This window comes from Sinohyriopsis cumingii, chromosome 3 (assembly GCF_028554795.1).
Source record: "Sinohyriopsis cumingii isolate HCF-2022 chromosome 3, ASM2855479v2, whole genome shotgun sequence".
NCBI classification, from domain to species: Eukaryota; Metazoa; Mollusca; class Bivalvia; order Unionida; family Unionidae; genus Sinohyriopsis; species Sinohyriopsis cumingii.
Window position 1 is genome coordinate 113,611,346 of NC_142963.1, and position 14,897 is coordinate 113,626,242.

Consider the following 14,897-nt stretch of genomic DNA (forward strand, 5'->3'; position numbering starts at 1 on the left):
ATATTTCTTCCAAGAGTAATATTTGGCCCAAATTTCATTCACAGTATTCCATTTCGCCACTATGTGACAAGTGTTAAACGTGTAATTAAAGAATTATAATCATATCTGTGATATTCCATAAGAATTTGTGACAAATACAACTGTTTTGTAACCCCCAAAATATTAATATATTTTACATTATTTTCGTCATAAAAATAAAAACATGTTGCTAATATCATTAAATTAAATAAGTAATAAGATTACTTCGGAATTTAGTATATTACTTAGAAACGGAAGCTACCGATTTATCGATGTAGTAAAAAGTACCGTGTTGCCTACCGACGAACAAAATATCGAAATAAACCGTTAATACCGCACACCTCTAATAACTCTAATACATCACAGTTCAGTAGTAATGGAAGTTTTGCATATCGAACTGCTTCGAGTCACTGAAAGATAATAGACGTTTAGTGAAGAGAAATGAACCTTCTATAAGCCATCTTTTCTGCAGGAAGTGAAACCCAACTTAGCCTATATAATTCACTCCTTTACACATATCTATGTTGCATTTACCTTACCTGCATAACCGCCAGGAGCACTAAGGTGTGGGTCATGATTCAGCGTTGCCCAGTAATATTCGTCAGGGCTGTATATTTCCTTGCACCATTCCAATAAAGCTCTTGCTCTTTCATCATAAATAATAAACCGAACAAAGTTCCTGCTAAAGATGCCATATGCGCTGCCTTTTACAATTGTTATATTATGTGGGGGATCAGATTTTGGTATATCTGTCATGTAAATGGTTGCTTTCCCACCGTCCTTTGACACGTAATTATGAACGTATTTAAATCGTTCTGGAAGCATGCGATTACCTGTTATCCCCTCGATGTCATTTGAACCGTTATATATTTGCAAAATTTTCACAATTTCGTGGTTTGTTTTGATAGGATACTGTTGGCTTGGAAGATTTATAAAATATTTCCATTCCCCATTCTTCTGCAATAAGTCGGCCATGCAGTTTATATCTGCCTGTAGCCTCGTGAACCCAGCATAAACAAGAGTCTCCTTTTTGGAAACCACAAAAACATTCTCAAAGCATCTGGTAATGGCATTTACGGCACTGTGAACCTCCACTGACGAGGAAAAGTCGACGTGAATACAATAGATATTTTGAGGTCTGTAAATTGCCCTCAGGAGCCTCTCCATTTGCTCCACCTCTTGGTACAAAAGAATGCTGTAGGCAATGGGAAACTGCTTTTCCTCCTCTGTCACGATGAAGTCCAGAAAACCTCTCTCCTTCTTGTATGCTTTACAATCGGATGTCAAATTTAAATATTCAGCATCAAGAATAGTATTTTTGGTTTGTTTCGTCATCCACGTGGTGGCATTAGTAATTTCCTCTTTCTGTCCCTCTATTATACGTTTGCAATCGACTGCTGTTACAAGTCTTCTAAGTTTCCTGGTTAGCACTTTTTCCGTCTGTGTTTCATTCGGTGTTTGGGTTCTATTAAATGAAACTTCAAAGGAGGCATTTCGAATGAAAGACAATTTCTCACAGTCACCACCACATCCTAAATAATGGTTGACAATCCAGACAAAGCAAAACACACTGAACATTATGACAACTTCAGCTTTTCGTCGAACGAGCTTCGGCATGACGGGAACGGTCAATTGTTAACCTTTTGTAATTGGAAAGAAACATATAAGTATTGAAAGGAAAAGCGGCGTAAAGGACCATTCGAATATTTAGCTTGAGCAAACTTAAAATCTCATGAGTAAAAACTATAATACTGCGTAGTGATCAAATACGAGACAATACCAGTAACAAACACCTAACAAGAATGACTGGAAAGAAGACAGAAAGGAAAGTTATAGGGTTTGTGGTCTTCATTTATTGCAGATACTGGTACCATTAAACAAGTTATTCCTATAATCATAGCTATGCAAATTTCCATGTCTCAGTTCTGCCATGGAAATATACTCCTGGCAGCACAAAAATGGGTACTCGTAAAAATATTTGTTCCACACGCGTGTATCATAGTGACCTAAACGAACATGCACACATATATGAGCCACTCCATAAGATTTAGGGTCTCAAAACGTTTTCTGAGTACTTTTAAATGTTTTGCTCACATAATAAAGGAATAGTTTAGAATTTTGTTTGGTTTCATGAAAATACCACATTATTTTACTACGCTAAATCGTTTCGAAGTAATCCACTCCTAGATGTTCATTGTATCAGTATAACGTAGTGGAACGTATTGGTTGTGCTTTGTATGTATGTATGTATGTATGTATGTGCTGTTTCACGAGATCACAGCACAATTGTGGCTACATGGCATCAGCGAAAGGTAAAGTTAGAACAATGCAAATAATGACGAATTATAACGTTTTAAGAGCAAGCAAGATCTTTATAATGCTCACGTAACTAATGATCTATAAATACGTAGAATTTATCATTCGTAACAAAAGAAAACAATAATTTCCATCGTCTGCAACAAAAAGTAATCTTGTATATCTGATAACAGAAATAGATTTCTTAAAGCAATTGGGATGTACGATATCACCTTTAAAATTCTACCGTAATACCGGTAAGATTTTCTTACATACCAAATTTGTTTGTGATAATACTTGTAGTACTGCATAAGCTCGTCTTTTTCGTTTTCCTGAAGAATGTCTGACACATGATTTAAATCTATTACTTGTCGTTACATTATTTTACTATTCTAAAGAAAATGTATTTCCTTTTGCAACTGTATCCAATAACACACGGAATAGTTATTTATTGGATCAGCGATAACATCTCTGTACTTATATACATCAGAGGATATATCTGTATATATTTCATCTTCACTAATATCGATATATGTGGAAAAGCAAACAGGATTAAAGTGTGTTGGTATTTCCATAATCTCATTTGCATCTTTATGCTCACTTTCTGTTTCCTCAAGATAACCAGTTACTTTGCTAAGATCCTACAAGCTAAACGTTTTAAGTATCAGGTGATGTCTAAGAATTGCTTTTGGTGTGCCAAATTGTAATAGGCGATGGTTATTTTTAATGCTTATATCATTGACTGGTAAATTTAGATACCTGTCAATCAACTCTTTTATATTTTTATATCATGGTTCTGTAAGTACTTTTTAAACATATTTATCGTATTTTTTAAGATCAATCTTTTTACTTCTATCGTATGTCACTTTATCGAAACGTGTCGATTGAAAATTTAGGATATATATAAGTTATTTCATCTAACGCAGTATAAAATATAAAAAAAAATTCTGCGTCAGAATTCAATTCTACTTTTCATTCTCTATGTGATACCACTTTAAGTACAGCAACAACATGCGATTCATCATATTCTTTCGAGTTTTCTTTTGTCAGCGAGTCAAAGGGGCAAAAGATAAGATGATATTAACAGGTCAGCATCAGAACGAACATCTGTTATTTCCAATAAGGTATTATTATCAAGATAATCCATACCTAGTTCACGGAATATACGGCATTTAGCAAATGTGTATCTAAGTTTGCGATTTTTGACAACTTAATTTTTTCTGGTTTCAGCTTGTTTGTCAAGTTCATCATGATTTTGTTTTATTCGTTCTTGTTCTGGCTTTTTGCCGCCATACGATCTTGTTTTAATAAGATTAGATTTGTTGATTAACAATGAATTTTCTTTGTTAAGCTCGATCAGAGTATCAGACAATCGTTGTTCCTCACAACCACTGGGTGGGCAGTATTTACTTGTTATGTCAAAGTCTCTGATAGCGTCGTGTAGATGGGGACCTTTCATTCCTGCAAGTCTAATAAAGTCGTCAACGTTCTCATTTAAATCTGGTGAATCTAATGTTAAGTTTATCATCTGAGCAATTTTATTTGTTGCATTTGCCTCATTGGCAATTTCTGGGTCTAGCTGATCAACACCAGCTATTACGATCTTCGTTTTAGGATTAAATATAAAGTTTTAAAATTCCTTACCATCTTTGATCGATGGTGAATGTGTTGACATTTTGACATCTGAAACTTCATGATTTACATAAAGTCGTTAACGGTATAGTTGTAATTATAGGTTATTGGGTGACTAATAAGCACATTTAGAGAATTATTGAAAAGAGAACATGCCAGCTGCAAAAAGATAATTTTATTTATGAATGGCTGTCTTTTTCTAGTCTTATTCGTTTAAACCGCTTGGTTTCAATGTTGTAAGGCTGCGTATCCAGTAAGATTCGTTTTCTTTCATGGTTTCGGAACTCCAGTTGGGGTTGTGAGCTATTGCAATAAGTGTTAGAAAAAGACAACCTTGTACAAATAAAATTATCTTTTGCAGGTGACATACAACAACTGTTATTGGCCCTGTCACAAGGCCCAACTGAACAACTGGACCAAAGGAATAAGAACTATTTTATAAATTGGAGGCAAAAGAATAGAAAAAATGTAAATAAGTTTATGAATCGTATTACCATCGTGACGAAAACACAAATATCCGTCTTCGCAAGATTCAGAAGTTTAAATCCTCAAAAGCAAAACATTAAATATAATACAAATTTAAATAGATTGACATTCCATTGAAATTGAAAAGGAGATGGGTATATTTTTATAAAGCACACAGGTGATGATGTAAGAAACTAGATAAAGTTCATATTATATCTGGTGGACCTTTTGGTTATTCTGATTAAGATCAACATGTTTTCACTGATCAAACACAAGATAATTGGAACTAGTACAAAACTGTCAAAAATAAAAAATGATAAAAGTCATTATAAAAAGAGAAAGTAAGACACAATATAAATATTGAAGCTTTCAAAGATGATAACTGTAGCTCGTGAATTCGAAATGATGACATGGGTTAGGGTTTATTACATTCATGTTATTGACAACTCGTCAACCATCGTATTGTATCCAAAAATGTGTTCTATATATCGCCGAAAGGCCGTTGCAACTGTTCATAATTCAAGAGTCTCAAGAAATACCAGTATCTAAAGTACTTTTCATGTCTGGACTTAAGTATCATCAGAGCCGACATAAAGTCCCATTAAAGTACCCATTAGAACACCCAATCTTTAAATGCTGGTTGTTAACAACTCATTTATTATTCTGAACATGACATGAATTAGACAGGTAGCGGTTTGTATTTGATTTTTCTCTACTTATCAGTTCGAAAGTCTCAAACCTCTACTTATTCTGTGTCTTTTTTGTTATCAAAGTAGTTTCTTCTATCTTGAAGTATTTAAATTGGTTGGAAGTGTTTACTCTTCGTGTCTGTCTCTTCCTGGTAGAAGACTTTAGTCTACTTGATAGATAAGATTATTTTATTTCTTCATTATGTTAGGGTTACAATTAATCAGGAGCCTTCCAATTAAAGGATATTCAGAAAACTTTAGTAAACTCAGTCTAGCAAACTGTTTCCATATGCATTCGTAATTTGACAACTAGAACAAATATGACTCTAAATAAAATGTTGCAATTTTGAAACTTGTCTGCCAGATGATATTGACTAAAACATGGACAGCATATACACAATGCACATTTAGTATTTTATCGAAAGTTAAAATAATTATGTGTCAAAGACATAAGGACATACATTTCTTTGATTTTATTGTTATTTACGAGTTACGATATTATGTTGGTCTATATCCAGGTTTAGAAGAAATACTTAATAAAAAAGGAAATTACTCCCATGTATATAAACTAAGTTGCAGAGCTTATAGAGCCGTTTAAAACCGGTAAACACAAATATATAGTTGAAAATTCAAAATTTTGTGCACCGAAAATGTAGTGATGTATATTAATTGCCATACCAATACTTGAACATACATTGAATTATTGATCCACGTAGCAATACTCTTTGGATTACTTGCTTTAAGGTAGCATACAATCTTTGTTTTACTTTCATAGATTGCTATCATAGAACATTGCCTTAGGCTTTGTAAATCAAACGTTGAAAATAAGCTCGATAGATACAGAAAGAGGGTAAGAGGGATTTAATTTGAAATGGATATAGAAGACTTTATTAGCATTTAGCACCTAACTTAATGTATGAAGTGTATAAGGACAGTTTATCCTGAAGTCACCTGGACCTATAGCTCCACATAAGAGACGTGATTCTTATGTATAAGAAAGAAGATAGATGGGTTATCCATTCTTGAAATTCTCTATTACATTAGTATTTACATGCTACTAAAACAATTGTATTGGTATCACATATCAATTGTACTTACGCCTTTCTCTTAGTTATTTTTTTATGCGCAGTAAATTCTTATAACACAGGTTATACTGCATAATGTCAAAAGTTGTTGACATATGTAAATTTTGTAATTGGAATTATTTGTGTCCTTCGAATACCTAACGGAGTATTTGTATTTAAGAATTTTTGTAACTGTTTGACAGTTAAACACTGTAAATCCTCTATGCTATAATCAATATGATTCCAACGTTTTGACATTTTAATTGTAAATCTCCCAGCTGTGAGCGCCTCGTTTTGGAATTACGAGATTTTGCAAGATAACCCAAGAGCGTTTTTTAAAGGTATTGTGAAACTGGTCCATTAACTTAAAGATATTTGGAATTAAAACGGCTACTTTTTCTATACTGTTGACACATCATTACATATTTTTTTTATCATTCAGAATGCATTTGCAACGTATTCGGATCTAATGGAATTAATAAAACTGTGTAGCAAAATAGGAATTCATACCAGACTGTAAGCAATTTTTAATTCTTTCACTTTCCATTTTAGAGAAATACATTAAGATTTTGAATTTTATAAAATGTTTTGGTTTTGATTCTTCTTTATTGCTTAGTTAAACCCCATGTAGTCGTAAAACTAGAAATTTAATGATGTATTTCATAGGTCTGACACATTTCTGTTAGAAACAAAATTCCGTCAGTCAAATGCTGGATAAAATATCTTGGTCCACTTTATAACAAAATTACATCATATTATATTTATTATAATATTTGGATAATAAAATTAATTATCTTACAATAAAATAAAATATCTCAGCTCAACAAACAAAAGTCGCACCCACACCCCAAATTAAATGATCAGTACATTATAGATAAATTTGTTTATTGATGCCTTGGTTGTAATCTAAAAATTGAATGTGAAGTAGGATGACTACTCTTGCATGATAGCCAACATCCGGTGAAAAACTATGGCGACATTGGGGAGCTTATTGACAAAAATAGGAAGTGTTGACACAGAAGCCTACAATATATTAGCTGTACTATTGATATTATTTGCTGAGAATGCTTTGAGTGGGATGCAAGGCAAGACACTTTTAGAAGTGTTAGTAATCCTAAACACACTCAACAAACTAGAATCTATTTACTGGTCTCGAGAAATTTTCAAAACGTCTAACAGAAAACAATGGTTCTCAAGAAAATCTTACGATGATTGGCAGTCTTGCAAAGGAATATATGTACATAACACATTATATAAGTAAATAATCCAAGAAATTATATTTTTTAATCAGCAATATTTCTTCCAAGAGTAATATTTGGCCCAAATTTCATTCACAGTATTCCATTTCGCCACTATGTGACAAGTGTTAAACGTGTAATTAAAGAATTATAATCATATCTGTGATATTCCATAAGAATTTGTGACAAATACAACTGTTTTGTAACCCCCAAAATATTAATATATTTTACATTATTTTCGTCATAAAAATAAAAACATGTTGCTAATATCATTAAATTAAATAAGTAATAAGATTACTTCGGAATTTAGTATATTACTTAGAAACGGAAGCTACCGATTTATCGATGTAGTAAAAAGTACCGTGTTGCCTACCGACGAACAAAATATCGAAATAAACCGTTAATACCGCACACCTCTAATAACTCTAATACATCACAGTTCAGTAGTAATGGAAGTTTTGCATATCGAACTGCTTCGAGTCACTGAAAGATAATAGACGTTTAGTGAAGAGAAATGAACCTTCTATAAGCCATCTTTTCTGCAGGAAGTGAAACCCAACTTAGCCTATATAATTCACTCCTTTACACATATCTATGTTGCATTTACCTTACCTGCATAACCGCCAGGAGCACTAAGGTGTGGGTCATGATTCAGCGTTGCCCAGTAATATTCGTCAGGGCTGTATATTTCCTTGCACCATTCCAATAAAGCTCTTGCTCTTTCATCATAAATAATAAACCGAACAAAGTTCCTGCTAAAGATGCCATATGCGCTGCCTTTTACAATTGTTATATTATGTGGGGGATCAGATTTTGGTATATCTGTCATGTAAATGGTTGCTTTCCCACCGTCCTTTGACACGTAATTATGAACGTATTTAAATCGTTCTGGAAGCATGCGATTACCTGTTATCCCCTCGATGTCATTTGAACCGTTATATATTTGCAAAATTTTCACAATTTCGTGGTTTGTTTTGATAGGATACTGTTGGCTTGGAAGATTTATAAAATATTTCCATTCCCCATTCTTCTGCAATAAGTCGGCCATGCAGTTTATATCTGCCTGTAGCCTCGTGAACCCAGCATAAACAACAGTCTCCTTTTTGGAAACCACAAAAACATTCTCAAAGCATCTGGTAATGGCATTTACGGCACTGTGAACCTCCACTGACGAGGAAAAGTCGACGTGAATACAATAGATATTTTGAGGTCTGTAAATTGCCCTCAGGAGCCTCTCCATTTGCTCCACCTCTTGGTACAAAAGAATGCTGTAGGCAATGGGAAACTGCTTTTCCTCCTCTGTCACGATGAAGTCCAGAAAACCTCTCTCCTTCTTGTATGCTTTACAATCGGATGTCAAATTTAAATATTCAGCATCAAGAATAGTATTTTTGGTTTGTTTCGTCATCCACGTGGTGGCATTAGTAATTTCCTCTTTCTGTCCCTCTATTATACGTTTGCAATCGACTGCTGTTACAAGTCTTCTAAGTTTCCTGGTTAGCACTTTTTCCGTCTGTGTTTCATTCGGTGTTTGGGTTCTATTAAATGAAACTTCAAAGGAGGCATTTCGAATGAAAGACAATTTCTCACAGTCACCACCACATCCTAAATAATGGTTGACAATCCAGACAAAGCAAAACACACTGAACATTATGACAACTTCAGCTTTTCGTCGAACGAGCTTCGGCATGACGGGAACGGTCAATTGTTAACCTTTTGTAATTGGAAAGAAACATATAAGTATTGAAAGGAAAAGCGGCGTAAAGGACCATTCGAATATTTAGCTTGAGCAAACTTAAAATCTCATGAGTAAAAACTATAATACTGCGTAGTGATCAAATACGAGACAATACCAGTAACAAACACCTAACAAGAATGACTGGAAAGAAGACAGAAAGGAAAGTTATAGGGTTTGTGGTCTTCATTTATTGCAGATACTGGTACCATTAAACAAGTTATTCCTATAATCATAGCTATGCAAATTTCCATGTCTCAGTTCTGCCATGGAAATATACTCCTGGCAGCACAAAAATGGGTACTCGTAAAAATATTTGTTCCACACGCGTGTATCATAGTGACCTAAACGAACATGCACACATATATGAGCCACTCCATAAGATTTAGGGTCTCAAAACGTTTTCTGAGTACTTTTAAATGTTTTGCTCACATAATAAAGGAATAGTTTAGAATTTTGTTTGGTTTCATGAAAATACCACATTATTTTACTACGCTAAATCGTTTCGAAGTAATCCACTCCTAGATGTTCATTGTATCAGTATAACGTAGTGGAACGTATTGGTTGTGCTTTGTATGTATGTATGTATGTATGTATGTGCTGTTTCACGAGATCACAGCACAATTGTGGCTACATGGCATCAGCGAAAGGTAAAGTTAGAACAATGCAAATAATGACGAATTATAACGTTTTAAGAGCAAGCAAGATCTTTATAATGCTCACGTAACTAATGATCTATAAATACGTAGAATTTATCATTCGTAACAAAAGAAAACAATAATTTCCATCGTCTGCAACAAAAAGTAATCTTGTATATCTGATAACAGAAATAGATTTCTTAAAGCAATTGGGATGTACGATATCACCTTTAAAATTCTACCGTAATACCGGTAAGATTTTCTTACATACCAAATTTGTTTGTGATAATACTTGTAGTACTGCATAAGCTCGTCTTTTTCGTTTTCCTGAAGAATGTCTGACACATGATTTAAATCTATTACTTGTCGTTACATTATTTTACTATTCTAAAGAAAATGTATTTCCTTTTGCAACTGTATCCAATAACACACGGAATAGTTATTTATTGGATCAGCGATAACATCTCTGTACTTATATACATCAGAGGATATATCTGTATATATTTCATCTTCACTAATATCGATATATGTGGAAAAGCAAACAGGATTAAAGTGTGTTGGTATTTCCATAATCTCATTTGCATCTTTATGCTCACTTTCTGTTTCCTCAAGATAACCAGTTACTTTGCTAAGATCCTACAAGCTAAACGTTTTAAGTATCAGGTGATGTCTAAGAATTGCTTTTGGTGTGCCAAATTGTAATAGGCGATGGTTATTTTTAATGCTTATATCATTGACTGGTAAATTTAGATACCTGTCAATCAACTCTTTTATATTTTTATATCATGGTTCTGTAAGTACTTTTTAAACATATTTATCGTATTTTTTAAGATCAATCTTTTTACTTCTATCGTATGTCACTTTATCGAAACGTGTCGATTGAAAATTTAGGATATATATAAGTTATTTCATCTAACGCAGTATAAAATATAAAAAAAAATTCTGCGTCAGAATTCAATTCTACTTTTCATTCTCTATGTGATACCACTTTAAGTACAGCAACAACATGCGATTCATCATATTCTTTCGAGTTTTCTTTTGTCAGCGAGTCAAAGGGGCAAAAGATAAGATGATATTAACAGGTCAGCATCAGAACGAACATCTGTTATTTCCAATAAGGTATTATTATCAAGATAATCCATACCTAGTTCACGGAATATACGGCATTTAGCAAATGTGTATCTAAGTTTGCGATTTTTGACAACTTAATTTTTTCTGGTTTCAGCTTGTTTGTCAAGTTCATCATGATTTTGTTTTATTCGTTCTTGTTCTGGCTTTTTGCCGCCATACGATCTTGTTTTAATAAGATTAGATTTGTTGATTAACAATGAATTTTCTTTGTTAAGCTCGATCAGAGTATCAGACAATCGTTGTTCCTCACAACCACTGGGTGGGCAGTATTTACTTGTTATGTCAAAGTCTCTGATAGCGTCGTGTAGATGGGGACCTTTCATTCCTGCAAGTCTAATAAAGTCGTCAACGTTCTCATTTAAATCTGGTGAATCTAATGTTAAGTTTATCATCTGAGCAATTTTATTTGTTGCATTTGCCTCATTGGCAATTTCTGGGTCTAGCTGATCAACACCAGCTATTACGATCTTCGTTTTAGGATTAAATATAAAGTTTTAAAATTCCTTACCATCTTTGATCGATGGTGAATGTGTTGACATTTTGACATCTGAAACTTCATGATTTACATAAAGTCGTTAACGGTATAGTTGTAATTATAGGTTATTGGGTGACTAATAAGCACATTTAGAGAATTATTGAAAAGAGAACATGCCAGCTGCAAAAAGATAATTTTATTTATGAATGGCTGTCTTTTTCTAGTCTTATTCGTTTAAACCGCTTGGTTTCAATGTTGTAAGGCTGCGTATCCAGTAAGATTCGTTTTCTTTCATGGTTTCGGAACTCCAGTTGGGGTTGTGAGCTATTGCAATAAGTGTTAGAAAAAGACAACCTTGTACAAATAAAATTATCTTTTGCAGGTGACATACAACAACTGTTATTGGCCCTGTCACAAGGCCCAACTGAACAACTGGACCAAAGGAATAAGAACTATTTTATAAATTGGAGGCAAAAGAATAGAAAAAATGTAAATAAGTTTATGAATCGTATTACCATCGTGACGAAAACACAAATATCCGTCTTCGCAAGATTCAGAAGTTTAAATCCTCAAAAGCAAAACATTAAATATAATACAAATTTAAATAGATTGACATTCCATTGAAATTGAAAAGGAGATGGGTATATTTTTATAAAGCACACAGGTGATGATGTAAGAAACTAGATAAAGTTCATATTATATCTGGTGGACCTTTTGGTTATTCTGATTAAGATCAACATGTTTTCACTGATCAAACACAAGATAATTGGAACTAGTACAAAACTGTCAAAAATAAAAAATGATAAAAGTCATTATAAAAAGAGAAAGTAAGACACAATATAAATATTGAAGCTTTCAAAGATGATAACTGTAGCTCGTGAATTCGAAATGATGACATGGGTTAGGGTTTATTACATTCATGTTATTGACAACTCGTCAACCATCGTATTGTATCCAAAAATGTGTTCTATATATCGCCGAAAGGCCGTTGCAACTGTTCATAATTCAAGAGTCTCAAGAAATACCAGTATCTAAAGTACTTTTCATGTCTGGACTTAAGTATCATCAGAGCCGACATAAAGTCCCATTAAAGTACCCATTAGAACACCCAATCTTTAAATGCTGGTTGTTAACAACTCATTTATTATTCTGAACATGACATGAATTAGACAGGTAGCGGTTTGTATTTGATTTTTCTCTACTTATCAGTTCGAAAGTCTCAAACCTCTACTTAATCTGTGTCTTTTTTGTTATCAAAGTAGTTTCTTCTATCTTGAAGTATTTAAATTGGTTGGAAGTGTTTACTCTTCGTGTCTGTCTCTTCCTGGTAGAAGACTTTAGTCTACTTGATAGATAAGATTATTTTATTTCTTCATTATGTTAGGGTTACAATTAATCAGGAGCCTTCCAATTAAAGGATATTCAGAAAACTTTAGTAAACTCAGTCTAGCAAACTGTTTCCATATGCATTCGTAATTTGACAACTAGAACAAATATGACTCTAAATAAAATGTTGCAATTTTGAAACTTGTCTGCCAGATGATATTGACTAAAACATGGACAGCATATACACAATGCACATTTAGTATTTTATCGAAAGTTAAAATAATTATGTGTCAAAGACATAAGGACATACATTTCTTTGATTTTATTGTTATTTACGAGTTACGATATTATGTTGGTCTATATCCAGGTTTAGAAGAAATACTTAATAAAAAAGGAAATTACTCCCATGTATATAAACTAAGTTGCAGAGCTTATAGAGCCGTTTAAAACCGGTAAACACAAATATATAGTTGAAAATTCAAAATTTTGTGCACCGAAAATGTAGTGATGTATATTAATTGCCATACCAATACTTGAACATACATTGAATTATTGATCCACGTAGCAATACTCTTTGGATTACTTGCTTTAAGGTAGCATACAATCTTTGTTTTACTTTCATAGATTGCTATCATAGAACATTGCCTTAGGCTTTGTAAATCAAACGTTGAAAATAAGCTCGATAGATACAGAAAGAGGGTAAGAGGGATTTAATTTGAAATGGATATAGAAGACTTTATTAGCATTTAGCACCTAACTTAATGTATGAAGTGTATAAGGACAGTTTATCCTGAAGTCACCTGGACCTATAGCTCCACATAAGAGACGTGATTCTTATGTATAAGAAAGAAGATAGATGGGTTATCCATTCTTGAAATTCTCTATTACATTAGTATTTACATGCTACTAAAACAATTGTATTGGTATCACATATCAATTGTACTTACGCCTTTCTCTTAGTTATTTTTTTATGCGCAGTAAATTCTTATAACACAGGTTATACTGCATAATGTCAAAAGTTGTTGACATATGTAAATTTTGTAATTGGAATTATTTGTGTCCTTCGAATACCTAACGGAGTATTTGTATTTAAGAATTTTTGTAACTGTTTGACAGTTAAACACTGTAAATCCTCTATGCTATAATCAATATGATTCCAACGTTTTGACATTTTAATTGTAAATCTCCCAGCTGTGAGCGCCTCGTTTTGGAATTACGAGATTTTGCAAGATAACCCAAGAGCGTTATTTAAAGGTATTGTGAAACTGGTCCATTAACTTAAAGATATTTGGAATTAAAACGGCGACTTTTTCTATACTGTTGACACATCATTACATATTTTTTTTATCATTCAGAATGCATTTGCAACGTATTCGGATCTAATGGAATTAATAAAACTGTGTAGCAAAATAGGAATTCATACCAGACTGTAAGCAATTTTTAATTCTTTCACTTTCCATTTTAGAGAAATACATTAAGATTTTGAATTTTATAAAATGTTTTGGTTTTGATTCTTCTTTATTGCTTAGTTAAACCCCATGTAGTCGTAAAACTAGAAATTTAATGATGTATTTCATAGGTCTGACACATTTCTGTTAGAAACAAAATTCCGTCAGTCAAATGCTGGATAAAATATCTTGGTCCACTTTATAACAAAATTACATCATATTATATTTATTATAATATTTGGATAATAAAATTAATTATCTTACAATAAAATAAAATATCTCAGCTCAACAAACAAAAGTCGCACCCACACCCCAAATTAAATGATCAGTACATTATAGATAAATTTGTTTATTGATGCCTTGGTTGTAATCTAAAAATTGAATGTGAAGTAGGATGACTACTCTTGCATGATAGCCAACATCCGGTGAAAAACTATGGCGACATTGGGGAGCTTATTGACAAAAATAGGAAGTGTTGACACAGAAGCCTACAATATATTAGCTGTACTATTGATATTATTTGCTGAGAATGCTTTGAGTGGGATGCAAGGCAAGACACTTTTAGAAGTGTTAGTAATCCTAAACACACTCAACAAACTAGAATCTATTTACTGGTCTCGAGAAATTTTCAAAACGTCTAACAGAAAACAATGGTTCTCAAGAAAATCTTACGATGATTGGCAGTCTTGCAAAGGAATATATGTACATAACACATTATATAAGTAAATAATCCAAGAAATTAT

At 32.9% G+C, this 14,897-nt stretch overlaps 2 protein-coding genes across 2 annotated transcripts; both read right to left on the reverse strand.

Moving 5' to 3' along the window:
* Positions 1-537: 537 nt before the first annotated feature.
* On the reverse strand, positions 538-1,635 carry LOC149803613 (beta-1,3-galactosyl-O-glycosyl-glycoprotein beta-1,6-N-acetylglucosaminyltransferase 3-like). Its single transcript, XM_089953962.1, has one exon. It carries the CDS (start codon positions 1,633-1,635, stop codon positions 538-540), a length of 1,098 nt encoding a protein of 365 aa, XP_089810088.1.
* Positions 1,636-7,993: 6,358 nt separating this feature from the next.
* Positions 7,994-9,091, reverse strand: LOC149803614 (beta-1,3-galactosyl-O-glycosyl-glycoprotein beta-1,6-N-acetylglucosaminyltransferase 3-like). The gene has a single exon (XM_089953963.1). The coding sequence runs from the start codon at positions 9,089-9,091 to the stop codon at positions 7,994-7,996; it is 1,098 nt and encodes a 365-aa protein (XP_089810089.1).
* Positions 9,092-14,897: the final 5,806 nt, after the last annotated feature.

Excerpts from the sequence above, each read along its gene's own strand:
- LOC149803614 (XM_089953963.1), bottom strand. The coding sequence starts at position 9,091 with ATGCCGAAGCTCGTTCGACGAAAAGCTGAAGTTGTCATAATGTTCAGT.
- LOC149803613 (XM_089953962.1), bottom strand. The coding sequence starts at position 1,635 with ATGCCGAAGCTCGTTCGACGAAAAGCTGAAGTTGTCATAATGTTCAGT.